Source organism: Dendrobates tinctorius, unplaced genomic scaffold, assembly GCF_039654945.1.
Source record: "Dendrobates tinctorius isolate UK_male_01 unplaced genomic scaffold, ASM3965494v1 ptg000102l, whole genome shotgun sequence".
Taxonomy (NCBI): Eukaryota; Metazoa; Chordata; class Amphibia; order Anura; family Dendrobatidae; genus Dendrobates; species Dendrobates tinctorius.
In genome coordinates this window covers 3719592-3740362 of record NW_027361770.1, presented here as the reverse complement: position 1 = coordinate 3740362, position 20771 = coordinate 3719592, and the positions used below count along the sequence as shown (strand labels likewise).

The 20771-nt window shown below is 45.6% G+C and overlaps 1 protein-coding gene across 1 annotated transcript in view; it reads left to right on the top strand.

Moving 5' to 3' along the window:
• SLC6A19 (solute carrier family 6 member 19) overlaps nt 1–20771 on the top strand; it is a 338662-nt gene that overhangs the window by 97305 nt on the left and 220586 nt on the right. Inside the window, exon 3 of the mRNA XM_073587681.1 lies at nt 8046–8183. Coding sequence (XP_073443782.1) covers nt 8046–8183 — 138 coding nt within the window. The remainder of the gene's footprint in view (nt 1–8045; nt 8184–20771) is intronic.

Sequence of the window (20771 nt, the reverse complement as noted above, 5' to 3'; positions counted from 1 at the left end):
TCCATACCAGGGATCCCTTTAAGAGAGGCCTGGGGTCAAAACTAAAGTGCTGGATGGATTTGCCCTGACTTCCATACCAATGATTCCTTTAAGAGAGGCCTAGGGTCAGAATCAGAGTGCTGATGGATTTGCCCTGACTTCCAAACCGGAGATCCCTCTAAGAGGGATAATGTGCCTATGGGATGGAGGATGTGTGATGGGTATATGGGCACGGGAAGGGTGATTCACTTCTGTCATGTGCTCTCTGCTCCTTTCTGGGGGCAGACAAAGGCTGGGAGCGTATGTTCCCTGGGATGCTAGATTTCTCCCACCCAGTCACTGTTGCTCATAGCAACCAATCACACCTCATCTTACTTTAAACAGCTCTGGTGAAATGAAAGATGCTTAATGATTGGTTGCAAGGAAAACTGTTGCTCATAGCAACCAATCACAGCTCAGCTTCTTTTAAACAGCTCTGGTGAAATGAATGATGCTTCATGATTGGTTGGTGATACACACATACAGTCATGGCCAAAAGTTTAGAGAATGACACAAATATTAATTTTTACAAAAAGTCTACTGCTTCATTTTTTCTAATGGCAATTTGCATATACTCCAGAATGTTATAAAGAGTGATCAGCTTAACAGCAATTACTTGCAAAGTCAATATTTGCCTAGAAAATGAACTTTATCCCCCAAAACACATTTCAACATCATTTCAGTGATTGCTCCATTAACACAGGTGTGGGTGTTGATGAGGACAGGGCTGGAGATCAATCTGTCATGATTAAGTAAGAATAACACCACTGGACACTTTAAAAGGAGGCTGGTGCTTGGCATCATTGTTTCTCTTCTGTTAACCATGGTTATCTCTAAAGAAACATGTGCAGTCATCATTGCACTGCACAAAAATGGCCTAACAGGGAAGAGTATCGCAGCTAGAAAGATTGCACCTCAGTCAACAATCTATCGCATCATCAAGAACTTCAAGGAGAGAGGTTCCCTTGTTGCCAAAAAGGCTCCAGGGCGCCCCAAGAAAGACCAGCAAGCACCAGGACCGTCTCTTAAAAGTGTTTCAGCTGCGGATCGGGCTACCAGCAGTGCAGAGCTTGCTCAGGAATGGCAGCAGGCAGGTGTGAGTGCATCTGCACGCACTGTGAGGTGGAGACTCTTGGAGCAAGGCCTGGTCTCAAGGAGGGCAGCAAAGAAGCCACTTCTCTCCAGAAAAAACATCATGGACAGACTGATATTCTGCAAGAGGTACAGGGAGTGGACTGCTGATGACTGGGGTAAAGTCATTTTCTCTGATGAATCCCCTTTTCGATTGTTTGGGACATCTGGAAAACGGCTTATTCGGAGAAGACCAGGTGAGCGCTACCACCAGTCTTGCCTCATGCCAACTGTCAAACATCCTGAAACCATTCATGTGTGGGGTTGCTTCTCAGCCAAGGGAATGGGCTCTCTCTCAGTCTTGCATAAAAACACAGCCATGAATAAAGAATGGTACCAGAATGTCCTCCAAGAGCAACTTCTCCCAACTGTCCAAGAGCAGTTTGGCGATCAACAATGCCTTTTTCAACATGATGGAGCACCTTGTCATAAAGCAAAGGTGATAACTAAATGGCTCAGGGAACAAAACATAGAGATTTTGGGACCATGGCCTGGAAACTCCCCAGATCTTAATCCCATTGAGAACTTGTGGTCAATCATCAAGAGACGGGTGGACAAACAAAAACCTTCAAATTCAGACAAAATAAAAGCATTGATTTTGCAAGAATGGACTGCTATCAGTCAGGATTTGATCCAGAAGTTGATTGAGAGCATGCCAGGGAGAATTGCTGAGGTCCTGAAGAAGAAGGGTCAACACTGCAAATATTGACTTGCTGCATTAACTCATTCTAACTGTCAATATAACCTTTTGTTACTCATAATATGATTGCAATTATATTTCTGTATGTGATAAAAACATCGGACAAACACATATAAAAACCAGAGGCCAGCAGATCATGTGAAAATATAATATTTGTGTCATTCTCTAAACTTTTGGCCATGACTGTACATGCACACATACACACATTCAGTTATATATATATAGATTAATTCCACAGCACTTTACAGACATTATTGGCACTGTCTCCATTGGGGCTCACAATCTATTTTCCGTATCAGTATGTCTTTGGAGTGTGGGAGGAAACCCAAGCAAACCCGGGGAGAAGATAAAAACTCCTTTCAGATGTTGTCCTTGGCTTGGCTTAAACCCAGGATTCCAGGGCTGCAATTTTAACCACTGAGCCTCCGCGCTGCCTTGCTGCTTTCAACTACATTTGAGGCCAAAAGTATTGACACCCCTGCAATTCTGTCAGATAATACTCAGTTTCTTCCTGAAAAGGATTGCAAACACAAATTCTTTGGTATTATTATCTTCATTTAATTTGTCTTAAATGAAAAAACACAAAAAGAATTGTCCTAAAGCCAAATTGGATATAATTCCACACCAAACATAAAAAAGAGGGTGGACAAAAGTATTGGCACTGTTCGAAAAATCATGTGATGCTTCCCTAATTTGAATAATTAACAGCACCTGTAACTTACCTGTGACACCTAACAGTTGTTGGCAATAACTAAATCACACTTGCAGCCAGTTGACATGGATTGAAGTTGACTCAACCTCTGTCCTGTGTCCTTGTTTGTACCACATTGAGCATGGAGAAAAGAATGAAGACCAAAGAACTGTCTGAGGACTTGAGAAACCAAATTGTGAGGAAGCATGAGCAATCTCAAGGCTACAAGTCCATCTCCAAAGACCTGAATGTTCCTGTGTCTACCGTGCGCAGTGTCATCAAGAAGTTTAAAGCCCATGGCACTGTGGCTAACCTCCCTAGATGTGGACGGAAAAGAAAAATTGACAAGAGATTTCAACACAAGATTGTGCGGATGTTGGATAAAGAACCGCGACTAACATCCAAACAAGTTCAAGCTGCCCTGCAGTCCGAGGGTACAACAGTGTCAACCCGTATTATCCATCAGCGTCTGAATGAAAAGGGACTGTATGGTAGGAGACCCAGGAAGACCCCACTTCTTACCCCGAGACATAAAAAAGCCAGGCTGGAGTTTGCCAAAACTTACCTGAAAAAGCCTAAAACGTTTTGGAAGAATGTTCTCTGGTCAGATGAGACAAAAGTAGAGCTTTTTGGGCAAAGGCATCAACATAGAATTTACAGGAGAAAAAAAGAGGCATTCAAAGAAAAGAACACGGTCCCTACAGTCAAACATGGCAGAGGTTCCCTGATGTTTTGGGGTTTCTTTGCTGCCTCTGGCACTAGACTGCTTGACCATGTGCATGGCATTATGAAGTCTGAAGACTACCAACAAATTTTGCAGCATAATGTAGGGCCCAGTGTGAGAAAGCTGGGTCTCCCTCAGAGGTCATGGGTCTTCCAGCAGGACAATGATCCAAAACACACTTCCAAAAGCACTAGAAAATGGTTTGAGAGAAAGCACTGGAGACTTCTAAGGTGGCCAGCAATGAGTCCAGACCTGAATCCCATTGAACACCTGTGGAGAGATCTAAAAATGGCAGTTTGGAGAAGGCACCTCTCAAATATCAGGGACCTGGAGCAGTTTGCAAAAGAAGAATGGTCTAAAATTCCAGCAGAGCATTGTAATAAACTCATTGATGGTTACCGGAAGCGTTTGGTCGCAGTTATTTTGGCTAAAGGTTGTGCAACCAAGTATTAGGCTGAGGGTGCCAATACTTTTGTCTGGCCCATTTTTGGAGTTTTGTGTGAAATGATCAATGTTTTGCTTTTTGCTTCATTCTCTTTTGTGTTTTTTCATTTAAGACAAATTAAATGAAGATAATAATACCAAAGAATTTGTGTTTGCAATCATTTTCAGGAAGAAACTGAGTATTATCAGACAGAATTGCAGGGGTGTCAATACTTTTGGCCACAACTGTATGTTACCATGTCCACCACCTCCTGTACTTGGACCTGTTCCTCCTGGTTCAATATTATTATTTTTTATTTCTGCTTTTTTAGGGTAGAGACAGGACACAGCTGTAGTGAGGAACAGTGTTAGATTTTGCATGTGTGTAGTTTTCAAAACCCATTCTCTATATGCGCCCTGCACTCTGTCTGTGATAGTAGCGTGCATAACCAAAAGTTTTTATAATCTTCAACCGTGTGGGAGTGATGTGCATCTAAACATTTTTCTCCTCTTATGCAACCTTGTCTGTGATAGTACAGCCACTTTGTGTACTCAGCAAACCCTGCCTGTGAGGGTACTGTACCACATTGCCTAGGTTTGAAATTATTAATCAGCTTTCTCAGGAAAATCTGAAAACATGCTCTGTGGGATCTGTTATCACTTATCAGCTTCTGTGGGTGAAATTTGATATCATCTTCTGTGGTATAAATGTGTGAACATGCTCTGTGGGTGAAATTTATTATCAGCTTCTATAGGAGAAATGTGTAAACATGCCAGCTCGAGCCAAGATCATACTAACCACTTTTCATCGGTGGCATTTGTAACATAAGTTACAGGAGCAGACATTTTTTAGCTGTGGGGGGTACTGTGCTCCATTTGGGTGCTCTGTGGGTGAAATTTGTTCTTAGCTTTTGTGGGTGAAATGTGGAAACATTCTCTGTGCGTACTCTGCAGCCGCATCTGTACGAGTCGTGTGCCTAAAAATAATTTTACTCCATCTTTGTGGCTGGGCCTGATATTTATTAAATGATTTAACCACTCAATCCTATTACAGAGTCTCTAAATTGTCATGGATGGCTATTTTTCTTGCAATATCAACTGCTGACTCAGTTGGGATGTGGTTAATTTGCTTGACTGCTGAGTTTCTTGGATGTGGTACACGTTTATCAGACTGCTTCTCTGGAATAGAACCCTGATTCTCCGTAATGCTTCTGTACTCTGCAACTCCACCCATGGGCTGTTTGAGAATGGATTGCTGAAAGTGCCTTCACTTTGAGTTACACCAGGTCCCCTCTTAAAGGCAATCTGTCACCCTTTTTTTTCGACTATTAGCTGCCGGCACTGACATCAGGGGCTTATCTACAGCATTCTGTAATGCTGTAGATAAGCCCCCAATGTAACCTGAAAGATAAGAAAAACAAGCTAGATTATACTCACCCAGGGGGGATGTCCGGTCCAATGGGTGTCGCGGTCCGGTCCAGCGCCTCCCATCTTCATATGATGACATCCTCCTCTTTCCTTCCTGTCGTGCCTTCGGCACAGGTGCACTGCTATGCCCTGTTGAGGGTAGAGCAGAATACTGCAGTGCGCAGGCGCCGGACCTCTCCTGGCACCTGTACACTGCAGGACTCTGCTCTGCTCTCAACAGGGCATAGCAGTGCGTCTGCGCCGGAGCCACAACAGGAAGGGAAGAAGAGGACAGCATCGTATGAAGATGGGAGGCGCCGGACCGGACAGCGACACCCATCGGACCGGACCGCCCCCTGGGTGAGTATAATCTAACTTGTTTTTCTTATCTTTCAGGTTACATCGGGGGCTTATCTACAGCATTACAGAATGCTGTAGATAAGCCCCTGATGTCAGTGCCGGCAGTTAATAGTCGAAAAAAAGGGTGACAGATTCCCTTTAATCATTGTCTCAGTTCGAACAAACAAGAATATAGAAGCAGAGTACAAATCCATTATCTCTAGCTGAAGTATTCATACGTGGTTTCCTGCTTTGAGCGCTATTTTTTTCAAAGGAAATACTTCGGGCTCCCGAGACCGTAAAAAAAACTTACGTATGAAAGGTAGACTCACCAAGCCCTGACTGATGCTCTAGCAGGATGAAGCAGACCTCCATTGAATTTTTTCTTATGTTGGCTGTTCAGATTTAGTGTTAGGGACTCGCAAAATCTGGGGATCCTTGACATTTGGATTGCAAGCTTATCTCTCTTGGCCAAAATAGTAACTAATACCCCATATCTTTATCTTTTTGCACTTTTTATCATTTTTGCAGGATGCAGCAGGGCCTCTTTATGTTGGCTTGGTTGTTCCTGTGTGATGCATGTATAAGTGCAGAACAGCCCGCCTGCTAATACTATGGGCGTGATCAATAGGCTGTTCAGACACTTTGCACCACACTTTTCTGTGTGACTGAGGTCCTATGCAAGCCTTATCTGTGTGCATTTTTCCCACAAGGCAGCCAGCTCTAATTTTACTTTTGGTTACTAGCTGTCTTCATCAGTGGGTTGCACCTGTGCACCTTTATCAATGGAGGTCTGCTGCATCCTGCTAGTTCATCAGTCAGGGCTTGGTGATTCTACCTTTCATATGTAAGTTTTTTGAAATTTTTCTTATGTTAGCTGCCCCGAGACCCTAAGGTAACAGAATTGGGGAGGTGCCGCAAGGCAAAGGGGCTGGGACTGGCGGTAGCAAGCCTTGTGGCAGATCGCCAGCTGTATCCAGTATCAAACTACGAGCTTTTCATCCGCGGCCACTCTAATGTACACTACTGAAGATAAAAGTTTGCCTCTGTGTGTTATATTTGTAAGCTGCTTCTGTACAGTTACTATCTAGCATACTCTGTGGGTGAAAATTTTAAGAAGATTCTATGGGGGCACTCTGGCCCATGTTGTGTGAGTGCAATTTTGGGGTGAATTGTTGAAACATGGGCTGTGAAATTTTCTTATTAGCTTCTGTGGAGGAAATGTGTAAATATGTTCTGTGGGTGAAATTTGTTATCAGTTTCCGTGAGAAAAATGTGGAAACATGCTCGTGAATTTTTTTAACTGAACTGATGGTAGCCAGCCTCTCAAACTCAATCCAACATCATACTAAAAGCTTTATATTGGTGCATTTGTAACAGATGCTACTGGAGCAGACATTTTTGCGCTGAAGGGGTACTGTGCCCCACTGTCTTGGTGTGAATTTTTTCATCAGCCTTCTCAGTGAAATATGAAAACATGCTGTGTAGGTGAAATTTGTTATCAGCCTTTGTGGAATAAATGTGGAAACATGCTCTGTGGGTAAAATTTTTAAGTGGACTGCTGGTAGCAAGGCAGTTTTTGTTATCGTCGGCATTTGTAACGCACACTACTGGAGCCATTTTGGAGTTGTGGGGGTAACATGCCCATGCTCTGTGGGTGAAATTTGTAAGCTGATTCTGTAGAGGTACTGTACCTCATGCTCTGCTCTTATTTGACCATGATTGCTATGGTGAGAGAACCCCTTTTAATAATTTTTCTATCCACATTTGCTTTAAGGGAAATTGTCCTGCTCTTACCCCCATTTTCTTTCTTTTGCTACCCATTTAGCCCTTACTTCGACCATTTTAAAGCCATTTTAAAGCACTGATATTTGTGTCTCCATTGATGTATATGGGTTTCAGTGGGAACAAGTTCTTGTCCCAAACTGGACTTTAAAAAAAGTCTGGCCAAAGCTGGTGAACCCGAACTTTCATGGGTTCACTCATCACTATGGGGTAAGAGTACTTTCAAGTAACTTTTCAGAATAAACAGCCCCATGTGTACGTGAGAAATAACACTATTAAATGAATTGTATCTTGCATTTTCACCAGTTTTCCACTCTGCAGTTTTTCCCACTCTTTCTCTTAACTTGCAATTCACTCTGAGCTAGTGAGTGGAGTCCAAATTTTATGATGTCTCTCATACATTGTACAGCACACAGAAAGATTCCTGCTCTTCCTACCTTCAGTAGCCCACAGACAGTAGCCAGAGAGTGTATTACATTAAACTGCAGTACTGGTAATGAATCCAACATTGGGATGAGGTAAAAGACTTAGTAGAAAGCTCAGCACAAACTTTCTATTTCTTCCTCTTCCTGTTTACTTTCTTTGCTCCTCGCATTTCCTCTCCCCTTACCTCTTCATTGAGGTAATAGGAGATGCAATATTAATATGAGATTTAACTAGACACATCACTTTGATGGCAGAAAAACATTATCCATATTCCTTAACATTATTCAGCAGCACTCATATAATTCCTTGCATATTACCTGTCATTATATTAAGCCTTTCCGTCATTTTGCTTCAGACTTTTAGTTTTATTAAAAAGTACTTAACATTCATTTACTTTACAGGTGTGGCATCTATGTTGGTATCTTTCCTTGTTGGCTTGTATTACAACACCATTATTGCCTGGGTCATGTGGTACTTTTTCAACTCTTTCCAAGAACCTTTGCCATGGAGTGAATGCCCACTAACTGAAAATCGAACAGGTAAATCATTTTTTTGCATTATATAGCAACCATTACACCCACAAGGTGGCACAATAACCAAACCTTCCAAAAAAGAATGAATTTTTAAATGCATTTGAGTACTGCATGTGAAGAATATTTTATCATAAATGTGTGTATGTGTTGTAGACCATAAACATAACAATTTATATCCGTATGGGAATATAATACAAACAATTCAATTGTTTTAAAATGTTATGCTATGTTAATGTTGTTATACGCACTGTTGAAAACTGGAAGAGGAACTAAACTTTCATAGAGGTTTTTTATATTTGGCAGACACGTTGACTACCTTCAGATCAGGCCCCTACTGATAGCACAATAGACTCCAAACAATGCTGAGCTCAGGAGACAGAAGGGCACAGCTCCTGTATGAGCAGGCACACAGTCTGGGGGACACGTCCAACAGAAAGAATAGGCTGCATAGCTTTGTGTTCCTATTGCTTGATCTGCGCACTTGGGGGGGGGTCTATTGCTTGGTTGGAGTGTAAGTGCCTGACAAATGTCAAAGCTTAGTTACTATTAAAGGGAATCCGTCGCCAGGTTTTTGCTACCTCATCATTGATGTACAACTTAACAGGCTGTTTGCTGTAGATTTGATACAATCAACGTTTTCACTTCTGTTAATCTACTAGTTCTCTAAATATTGAGCTTTTCATAACCCACTGATTGGCAGCTTTCTGTGTATACTGTACACAGACGTAAAGCTGAAAATCAGTAATGGGGCAGTGTTGTTTAAAAAATCTCATAAATACCTAGGATTGCATGGCAGCAGGTTTCTAGCCCTCTAGCAATAATCTTCTACTGTTAAAACAGTGATTTTATCAAAACTACAGAAAACAGCCGGGTAAGTGACACATAACTTCTCTGTTTCTATAATATGTTGGTTTCAGATTATGTGGCAAAATTCTGGTGACAGATTAATTTCAATGACTTTAACCCTTCCCGACATATAACGTACTTTGATTCAGCCTCTGGAGCTGAGCCTGCTTCTTCCATGATAGTTAATGCCTGTGTTATTGTAGGTAACAGCAGGTACGCAGGATACAGTGACGAGACGCGAGACTGAGTTGAACTTTGGCTAGAGAACTTTTATAAATTTAAGCCGCTAGGGCTATGCTAAGCAGCCAAAAACAATAGCAGCTATTGTCCTCGCAGGGACTCTGCACAAACAAACACTTTAAAAGAGAACACGACTAGTCCGGCAAAAGCCGGTTGCTATAGGGCCACGATATGGCCGACTACGGGTCCTTATTTTCTATAGTGTTACTTATCCGTCCTGACGTCCCACCGCGCCTCTGATGAGGCTGCATTGGTGTTGTAGCCGCTGGGCCCAGCTGCTGAAGATCTGTTGTAGTCTTCAAGCGCCCCAGCGCCCAGGAGGAGTTGGGGCACAATAGGCCCTGAGGAAGTCCTTTGATGAGGTAACCCCCCATAGAAACAGTGGGGTTCTGCTCATAAGCGAGTTCAATGAGACTCCAGACTCCAAGCAGGGTTGTGTCGCAGTTACCAGGAGTGGCGGTTGGCAGGCCACGTGCAAGGCCTGGGCCTAGGCAAAGAGTTTCTCTGTAGGTGAGAAATAGGCCCCAGCTGCCGACTGCAGCAGGGTGACGTCCACTGCGGCCGATGATGAAGAGGCCGCAGCCGTGGACTGTAGCGGGGTGGCAGCGGGTAGGCCGCAGTCGCGGGCTGGAGTGAAGCGGCAGAGGCTGCGAGGAGCGGCGGACCAGCCACAACAGGCTGGAACACGGCGGTAACAGCTGCGGATGACCGTGGGCAGGAAGTGACCCCGGATTGGAGTGAAGCGACAGTCTTTTGTTGGTAGGTTCGACGCTTACTCTCTGCAGGCCACTGTAAGTCTCCCCTCTGCCAATGGTCTCCTCTCTGGTCACCGTCTGTCACTCTGGCTCTCTCTACCTCCCACAGTCTCTTGCTTCGTGTCTGCCGTTCCGCCAACTGACTCCCCTGCACGCTCCCTGTCCCTTTTATACTCGCCCCTCCCCTTGCTATCCTGTCACTCCCAGCAGTCCACTCTCCTCCTCCGTTCCCCGGGTACTGTTCCCTTAGGAACCTAGATGTCGGTCCCCTTGGTTCCGGCCCAGACACTCTGCGGGGGCCCTCCTCCCTACATTATTCAGCCATCATTTAACTCTCACAGCCCCAAGTAGATCTGAGCTCTGCCACATAGTTGATAAACTGTTAAATGCAGCAATAAATGTCATAGAACAGAACTTATGGCGTGCAGCCCAGAGTTGTGCTGTTCTTATCTGCCCCCCATCAGTGGGTTGCTGATATGGGCTACCATTACAGTCAATGGTCTGCTGAAGACCCCTATACCTATAACGACTATATTCCTCTACATACCAACCCATTGCTGGCGTTCATTGGAGATTGTGATTTTTACTATATACAGAAATTCTTCATATAGCCTTATATAGAAAACGTCAGTCTGATTGCAAGTTCAATTCCTCTGAAACAGGGGTGCACAATCTGCGGCCTATAGGTTAAATGTGGCTCACAATATCCTTCTATTCAACCCTCAGCCATCTGGTCACAGATATGCTTCACACTGTCTGGTAGGTGTTCACATGTATTTTGCAGGTCAGGGAAAAGAGGAGTAGCACCATAGGGACAGTTAGTAATGGTGCATTGTGTGGCCATGTCTAGGACCCCTATATTTTGACAGAAAGGGGTAGTTTCATAGCAGATGATGTGACCATGCGTCAGTGCTGCTGCAGTATATTCATTGGGGTTTATGGAGAAGGGAAGCACTGAATGTTTCAGAAACTTTCAGTACATAAAAATGCGTAACTATTAGTGATGGGCGAGCACTAAAATGCGTGGGTGCTTGTTGCTCGGGTCGAGCTGAGCAATGAGCCCAATGTAAGTCTATGGGAAACTCGAGAATTTTTCTGGTGGCCCCCCAGAGGTCTGCAGAGGGACTAGAAATTGAGGAAATCAATGGAAACAATGCTCAGATGACATGGAAACAACATGGGGAAGACCCCTGGAAGCAGTTCTGACTCCCAGGTAACTGCTGTGAACAATGTTGTCAGAGTCTTATGCCACTTTTACAGACTCACAATAAAACATACAAAAATGAAACCAAAATGGATTTTCCTGGGAAATATGTTAAGGAAAATCCTTTCCAGGGTAATGACTTGTATATAAGGCAAAATAAATAACCAAATACAAAAATGCTCCTCCACATCTTGGGCTATGTTCACACGTAGCGTTTTTGAACTTTAGCATTGCTTTCAACCAAGACAAATGCATTCGCTGGGAAATGTCATGTTATCATTTTACAACCTTATCTGGACAAATGGTGTGTGGCACATCATCAGACATATCCTGTTTTATTTATGAAGGAGGGACTCTGAAAGTCACAAAACATATTTTTATAGGGCCATCAGGCAGCCTTTCCTATTCATAAAGGGCCAGCAGTCGGCCCTCACTATTCTTAGTGAGCTATCAGATGGCTATGCTTTGTTCCATTATTAAACAGTGGGGCTCCTATACTGGGGCTCCTATACTGTTATTGCGTATGCAGTGAGTGCCAGGGCTGCCCCAAATTTGGATGCACCCCAATACCCCTTTGAAGAGACATAAAGGAGAGCCTCCTGAAAACAATGTTCATATTATTAGGAAGTGGGTCTCCCATAGTGCTTGCTATGCAGTGTATGCAAGGGTTGCAAAAAATTTGGAGGCACTCCAATGCCCCGTGGAAGAGATGTGGAAGAGGGCCTCTGTTATGCTACTGCAGTGAAGTATAGCGCAACCTCCATGTCATGATCCATGCTGGATCAGGACTGATATAAAGCACAGGTAACCTTTTTTTCCTTAAGCTGTGCTTAAGTTTTGGTTTTTGCCACTGGTGGCCATTAGGATTATTGCACTGTGGTGTCGTTTGTTCTAAGTTTGCCCCTGGTGGTGGTGGTGAGCATCATTGCACTCTGGTTTCTTTAGTTTAGTGCAAATGATTATAATGCAGGTGTGATTGCTGGCTCTGCTATAAGAGTCACAGGTGTTGCAATCAGTGTTGGTGATATTGTTCATTTCAACCATCCTTGGTGGAGGAAGGAGCTGGAGAGCGTTCCTTGCAGCACTGTCTTAGCCCTGGTGTGGAAGGAGTCATAGGGGATTTCTTTGTAGCTCTGACAGAGCTTGGTGGCAACGATTCATTAGAAGAGCTGCATTCTGGTGGTGGAATCTGTTGCCAGGAGCAAGTGTAACAGAGTATAGCTAAGTGGTGTTTCCCTGCTTGTGTTTTTCCTTAGTGTGTATTAGTACAGCGGTGGGGCCAGTGCCTGCGCCACCCAGCACCCTAGCAAGGGATAGGTGTAGGGTGTGCAAGGGCAACAGGTTCCTGATCAGCGACCAGTGCAGAACCGGCATAGGGAACGTTAGGAGCGTTAGGGACACTGACTCAGGGGAGTGCAGGAGGTCTCCATGTCCCCTTTCCCTATCGCAGGGCCCACCATTGTAACTGTTTCCCCTTTCGCCGTGTCTTGTTGATTTAGTTACCGGCCTGCGGGTCGCGTCACACAGGACGGGTCATCGTGACACTCCACCAGGGAGAGCTGGTGAGGGAAGAGAGATTTCACACACAGTACAGTAACTCTGAGGAGCCCAAGCGCCACCAGGTGGTGAAAGAGTGGTCAGATAAACCTAGTCAGAAACAGTCAGGAGCAGAAGTACCAGAGGTCACAGCAGTACACGTGGTCAGAAACAAGCCAGGGGGTCAGCAACGGTCGGAAGTTTATAAGACAAAGACAAAAGACAGAAGCCGTTCCGAATGCAAGGCAAGTCAAATCCATGGAGTCAACAAACTTACAGATAAACACTGAGTCTGGGCAGACAGAGGGAATAAACAGACACGGGCAAGTCAGGGATAACAGCAGGGCAAATCAGAATATACCAGAGTCAGATACACACGCCAAAGGCAGAACTAAACTGACATCACCTGCAGGATGCAGCAGAGCTAAATAGCAAACCTGAGACCAGACTGAGGCTAAAAAAGTTAACCCCTGAAATGACCAGATTGGGAACATGGAAAGACAGGACTCTGCAAACCATGTCCTATGAGGAACGGTGGCAGGATTTGAGAATGTTTAGCTTGCAAAAGAGAAGATTGCGAGGAAACTTAATAGCTGTTTCTACAAATATCTGAAGGGCTGTCACATTGTAGAAGGATCATCTTTATTCTCATTTGCACAAGGAACGACTAGAAGCAATGGGATGAAACTGAATGGGAGGAGTCAGAGTTAGATATTAGAAAAAACTTTTTGACAGGCTATGTGCGGGTCCGCAGCAGTTTCTGCTGCGTAGTACAGTACCATTCTTTGCAATGGTAAAACCAAAAATGCTGTGCACATGCTGCAGATTTTTCTGAGCGGATTTGCTGCGAGTTACAATCCGCAGCGTATCAATTCTTTGTGCGGTTTCACACCTTCACCATTGTGAGGTGTGAAACCGCAGGGCTAAACCGCAGGCTAATCCGCAGGTAAACCGCTTCAACCGCAAAGGGTAAGCAAACTTTGAGATCAGTCCCCTTGCGAGTGAGATCGGTAAGTGGTTTCACCACCTGAGAAGACCCCTTGATAAATTTTTGATAATTGTCGAAACCCAGAAAACGCTGCAGACCCTTGAGGTCTCTGGGTTGCACCCAATCAACAATGGCCTGTACCTTTCCGGGATCCATCCGAAACCCATTGGCAGAAAGGATGATCCCCAGAGAGGAAAGCTCCTGGTCACAAAAAAAACATTTCTCGGGTTTAGCAAACAGAGAATTTCCCCTTAACCCGTAAAGAACAGGACGTAAATGACCAATGTCGGATTCCTTGTCAGGCGAGAAAACAAGGATATCATCCAAATGTACAACCATAAAGCGCCCGATAAAATCAGAAAAAACATCATTCATGAAGTTCTGAAACACTGCGGGTGCATTTGTGAGACCGAAGGGCAAGACCAAATTTTCAAATAGACCCTCGGAGGTAAGAAATGCTGTTTTCCACTCATCCTCTTCCCGAATGCAGATAAAGTTATATGCTCCCCTGAGATCAAGTTTGGAAAGCCACTTAGCCCCACACAATTGGTTATAGAGATGAGGAATGAGTGGGAGAGGGTATGTATTTCTCATTGTAATTTTATTTAGTTCCCGGAAGTCGAGGCACGTGCAAAAACCACCATCTTTTTTCTTGACAGAAAAGAATCCAGCAGCCACAGGTGAGACAAAGAGATGGATGTGACCTTTGCGTAGACTATCAGATATCTAGTTTTTCATAGTGGTATGTTCCGGGCCAGAAAGATTTACAAACGGGCTTTGAGCAACTTAGAATACGATTAATGGTACAATCATAAGGTCGATGTGGTGGCAAGACCTTGGCCTCTTTTTCAGAGAACACGTCCTGTTGTGAATTCCCTTGCTCGAAGTTCTTAGCCGAAGCTCCCTCTGCACCCTCTGGTGGTTACTGAGAGTAGTGGAGTTGGCCAGGTGGATGGAAGTTCCCTACCTGACGACAATAATTGGGAACCTGGGATTACTGGCTGGGAGCATATAATTGAGCTGGCTGCTCTTTGAGGTTGCTGGTGATTTCTCCATGTGCATTTGGAGTTTTTTTGTCCACTGCCTGATCTGCATGGTTCAGCTAAGTGATTATTTTGCTAATCCTTTGCATCTAATCTGGTTGTGTCTTGTTTTGCTTTCTGTTTTGCTACTAGGGTTCCGTGTGCTCCCTGCTGGGGGCAGCGCTGGGCCCTGCTTCATATGTTGCAGCTTGTTCAATCCCCTGTTATGTTAGTATCTTTTTGCTTTGCTGCCAGTTTATACCAAAGTGCTGATCCAGCGGGGGTGAGGTTGTGTGACCTCAGGTTTTTTGTATATCAGAAGTGTTGGACTTTTGGACTTTTTCAGGGTTTTGTGCATGATTGCAGACAGTATCTTTTCTGTCCTGTCCTGTCTAGACAGCTTGGGCCCCACCGTTTGTTCAGTCTGTTCTCTGCGTGTGTTTGAGTCTCATCTTGTCTCGCCAACAATATATGTTTGGGGGCAGTCTATTCCTTTGGGGATCTGCTCCGGGGCAGTTTAGATTTCATCATTCTGTCTTTAGGCTTAGTTAGTCCTCCGGCTGTGACGAAGCATCTAGGGCATTGTAGGAACGCTCCACAGCTACTGCTAGTTGTGTGGATAATATCAGGGGTCTGCAATTTGCTTAGTTACCATCCTCTCTGGTCTTCTTGTGGCTTAGCCTGTTCCTGCCATCCTCCTTGGTGACCTATTCATAACAACGTCCCCAAAGTCCTTCAGTTATTCCGGAATACCCTCCGGACTAATGGCAGACACAAAAACAGCAGAAAGACAACCATTGGAACAATTAGGACTCCATTTAACAATATCACGAGATCCCCAGTCTATAACAGGATTTTGCCTATGTAACCAGGGGAACCCCAAAACCAGTCCCGCAGGAAGATTATTCATAACATAACATTAAATTTGTTCCTGGTGCAAGGAACCCAGCTTGAGGAGGAACTATTCAGAGACAAATTTAATAACATTTTGAGCCAACGGTGTCTTATCTATGGCAATGATATGGATGGGAGTCTCTAGCCTAACTGTCCCTAACTTTAACTTGGACACCAGACCAGAGTCAATTAAGTTTATGGAAGATCCACAGTCCACAAAGGTTGAAGTGGATGCAAAACCACCTCCATCACACAGTTCCACCTTTAACAAAACTTTTTGAAATGCTGAAAATGGTACCTGAGAGTCTGCGTGACCTCGACCATCACCAAGACTCAGCAGCTTGTTACTCGATGGACAAGAGGCGCAGTCCTTCCAATGTCCCGGATCTCCTCAATAAAAACATAATTTCCCATCATGTCATCACTTCCTCTCTTTCTCCTTGAAGTTGGTGGCACCAACCTCCATAGTCTCCGGGAATGGCATCACCTCAGGCTTGGCAGGCAATACAGGAATCTCACGATGGGTAATTCCTCTCTACCGTTACTTCTGATCCATATGAATGGCCTGGGTCATGGCCTCCTCCAGGGAACTGAGTGGTGGATGGTGGGCCAGGGCTTCCTTGAGATGATCAGAAAGTCCTCTCCTGAACTGGCATCTCAAAGCAGAGTCATCCCAAGACACCTCAGTAGACCACCATCTAAACTCAGAACAATACCATTCAGCAGTGAGTTTACTCTGGGAGAGACCCATGATCATGTCCTCTGCTACCCTGACCCAGTCTGGTTCATCATAAATCAGTCCTAAAGTCTCAAAGAACCTGTACACAGACGTACGTTCAGGGGCAGAAGCAGGTAAAGAAAAATTCCAGGTTAGAGACCCCTCCCGGAGTAATGAAATAATTATTCCCACCCGTTGACTCTCATCTCCAGATGATCTGGGTCTAAGGGAAAAAAATAGCTTACAACTTTCTCTGAATGCAAGAAACCTCTCCTTCTCTCCAGATAAAATATCAGGGAGCCTCACAGTAGATTCAGGAGAGTGTAAGGGCACATCAGTGGGGTTAGATTGCCTAACAGATGATTTAGTCATGGAACCCTGAAAAGATTTAACAGTCTGAGTAAGCTCCTGCTGGTTGGGAGAGGAAGCAAGAGCCCTATGTTTCACTGACAAATCCTGCATCATTTGGGTCAGATTGGACACCTGATCCACCAAGTTACAAAACTATTATTTATAAATTATTTATTTATACATTTTTAATTGTTTTATTATTCAGACAAGAAGGTGGTGTTGTCTGTTAATTTGCGGCTGTTATATCCCCTATGCAGCGCCACTGGTTGTAAAAAATTTTCATTTAAGTTACAAAACTGATCCATGATCAGAGAAAAAAATTCAAAATCCCCTTTAAATGTATAGGTTAGCTATAATGTCATGCTACTGCAGTGCAGAATAGCGCAACCTCCCCCAGGGGGTGCTGGTGAGGGAAGAGAGGTTGCACACTCAGCGTAGCAACACTGAGAAGCAGCACAAGTGCCACCAGGTGGCGAAAGAGTGATCAGACAAGCCGAATCAGAAACAGTCAGGAGGAAAAGTGTCAGAGGTCACAGCAGTACAAGTGGTCAGAAACAAGCCAGGTGGTCAGCAATGGTCAAAATCGGATTAGACAAAGACAGAAGTGAGTCTTAATGCAAGCCAAGTCAAAACCCAGGAAGTCAATAAACTTACAGGGAAACACTGAGTCAGGACAGACAGAGTGAATAAACAGACACGGGGCAAGTCAGAGATCACACCAGAACAAATCAGGATATACCAGAGTCAGATATACACGTTGAAGGCAGAACTATAGTTGACACCGCCTGCAGGATGCAGCTGAGCTAAATAACAAACATGACACCAGACTGAGGCTGAGAAAAGTTAACCCCTGAAATGACCAGACCGGGAACATGGAAAGACAGGACTCAAAACCTGGTTTGGATCATGACAGTCTCATAAAGAAATGTTCCCATTAGAAAGGAGCGGGACTCCTATACTTGTAATGCCCATGCACTAAATGTATGGGCTGACAAACATTTACCCCCTGGGGGGTATACATGAACATACTGTATACCAATTTTTTTACAGGCATCATAAACACCCTTTACAAAAATTGTGTGGGTGTTCCATCACAGAACTCAGTCACCCTTGTGATATTGTGATGGAGGATGAGGATGAGAAGGAGGAGGACAACACCAAATAGCCAAAATCAGGAAGCGTATACCCATGTGTGATTGTGAAGAGGTGCATGGGAATAGACCTCTCAAAAAAAGACGCTGGATTTGAGTTTGTTACGCTATCATTCGGTGGTGTTGAGAAGTCTGGCCCAATCCAGCCCTTGTTCATTTTTATAAGAGTCAGCCTGTCAGCATTTTCAGTTGACAGGTGGATGCGCTTATCAGTTATAATTCCACCAATGGCACTAAAAACTCACTTTGACAAAATGCTAGTGCCAGGGCAGGCCAGGACCTCCAAGGCATAGAGAGCCAGTTCATGTCACGTGTTCACCTTGGATACCCGATAATTATAAGGCACAGACAAATTACGAATGACATTGATACTTTCAGTAAGGTACTCCCTCAGCATCTTCCCAAATTTTGCACTCCTTGTGAGAGTACTCCGCGCCTCAGGGCTTGTGCAATGAGAGGGTCTGAGAAAAGTCTTCCAGAACTTTGAGTGTTCCCCTGCCTCTGCTGGATTGGAGTTGTGTCTCTCTCACCTGTACTCCTTGGTTGTCCAACGAACTGTGACCTCTGTCACCATCGTTTCCAGATGGAAATTTTTTAAATAATTCTGCAACAAGGGTGTTGCGTCCCCTCACCCCTCGGCGCGCTCCACCCGGCGCGCTCCTGTCCTGCAGCGCATCCCCGTGCCCGGTCTCCGGCTCCAGCGGCGTCCAGCACCTTCCCACAGCCTAGCTTCCGGCGCACTGCCTCATGGGTAGCATGATGCGCTGGCTCCGCCCCCAACATGGCGGCCCCATCACTACATATGCCTGGCATCAGGACAGGTAAGACGCCTGATTATCGTATGCGGTGACCCTGCCCCGTGCGGCGTTCGCTGTATCTTCAGGCCCCCTCTCCTGTGTGTCTGTCTCTGCGCTGCTTCTACTCCTTGTACCTGTTTGCTGTGCTCTGCCTGCGCATTCTCTGTCTGTGCCCTCTGTCCTGGGTCTCCTTGCCTCCGGTACTGTTGTGCCTCCCTGTTCTTTCCCTGCCTCCACCTGGTCCCTCTCTGCACCGTCCTGTGCTCCGTCCCTCTCCTCCTTACTCCTCATTGTGCTCTTTCTCTATTGCAGCCTCCAGTCCTTGTGTTCCCTGGCTCTCCTGACCGGAACCTTGTCTGCTCTCAGTGTGTCTCGGTGTCCAAACTCTACGGATACTGCTGTGCCTCCTTACCCATCTATTTTTGCCTAGTCGCCCCTTTGGTTCCGGCTGTCGCGGTTCTATCCCCTGGAGGTTTGTCCCTAACGCTACCTTTTTCTGTCCTCTTTCTCACTAGCTACAGCCGTAACAGCATAATCAGGCCATGGACCCCGCTGGAGCCACGGCCGCTCAAAAGGAATTAGTTTTCCTTCGGGAGAATCAGACGCGCATGATGTCCTTTATGAAAACTATGGACTCGCGTCTGTCCGCCCTTCAGTCCTCTGATCCTGGTAACGCTGCCCAGTTGGCTGGTTTGCAACAGGAATTGGCTCAGCAGCGAGACACCCAATCACATATCCTCAGTTATATGGCTTCAGTAGACGGTCGCTTGCTCGCTTTGCACTCGGCCACGTCTGCTCCTCCGGCTGCGGGTTCCCATCCTCCTCCGCGGTTAGCCAAGCCTCCCCGGTATAGCAGGGGGGCCAAATTATGCCAGGGTTTTATTAATCAGTGCCGTCTCCATTTCGAATTGCTCCCCCAACAGTACTCCACTGACCGAGCCAATGTGGCCTTCATCATTTCTCACCAGGAGGGGGACGCTTTGGCTTGGGTCAATCCTCTCTGGGAGCGAGATGACCTGGTAGTCACTCAGCTTTCCGTTTTTCTTGACACCTTTCGTCGGGTTTTTGATGAACCGGGCCATTTAGCCTCTACCACAGAGGCTTTGTTCAACCTGTGCCAAGGTTCTCTAACTGTGGGTCAGTATGCTATCCAATTTAGGACCCTCTCCCCCGACTTAGGTTGGAATAATGAAGCCTTGGTGGGCGCCTTTTGGCGGGGCCTTTCAAGTCGCATAAAGGATGAGCTCGCTGGTCGCGATACCCCAACTGTCCTAGAGGATCTGATCTCCTTAGCCACTCGGATTGATCTCCGGTTTCAGGAGCGGGCTAGGGAGAGAAGGGTCTCTCGTCCATTTTCTTCTGTCCGCAGACCTCCCAGTCCTCGAGATAGAAGTCTTCCTTCACCTCCAGCACCCGAACCTATGCAGGTGGACCGCCTGAAACTCTCTGACCAGCGTCGAAGGGAGAGGAGCCTCCACGGTCAGTGTTTCTACTGCGGTAGCGGTGCCCATCTCATCCGAACCTGTCCGGAACGTCCGGAAAACTTCTCCGCCTAGGCCAGGTAAGAGAGGCCTCCCTAGGTGTATGTGATACCTCTCTCCCTCTCACTTTGTCTGTCCTCTTGCATGTCGGGGGTAAGTGGTCTTCCCTAGTGGCCTATGTGGATTCGGGTGCCGCCGGAAATTTTATTCGGTTAGAGGAGGTGAATAAACTTTCCGTCCCCGTGAGGCCCTTGGAAAAACCTCAGGTTCTCACCTCCGTAGATGGTCGACCCCTGTTGGAGACAGTCACCCTAGTTACCAATGAGGTGGAGTTACAGGTAGGGGTTCTGCACAAGGAGAAAATTACGTTTTACGTGTTAGCAGGTATTTCTCATCCCATCCTGCTGGGTCTTCCCTGGTTGCAGCTCCACGAGCCCATTTTAGACTGGCATAGTGGTAACGTCCTGCGCTGGGGGGAGTCGTGTCGGACTCGGTGTCTGCTGTCGGTGCGCTCTGTAGGTCACCACCGTCCTCCCCTTGTACCCCATGGATTGCCGTTGGTGTACCATGATTTTTTGGATGTTTTTGACAAGAAGGAAGCAGAGACTCTT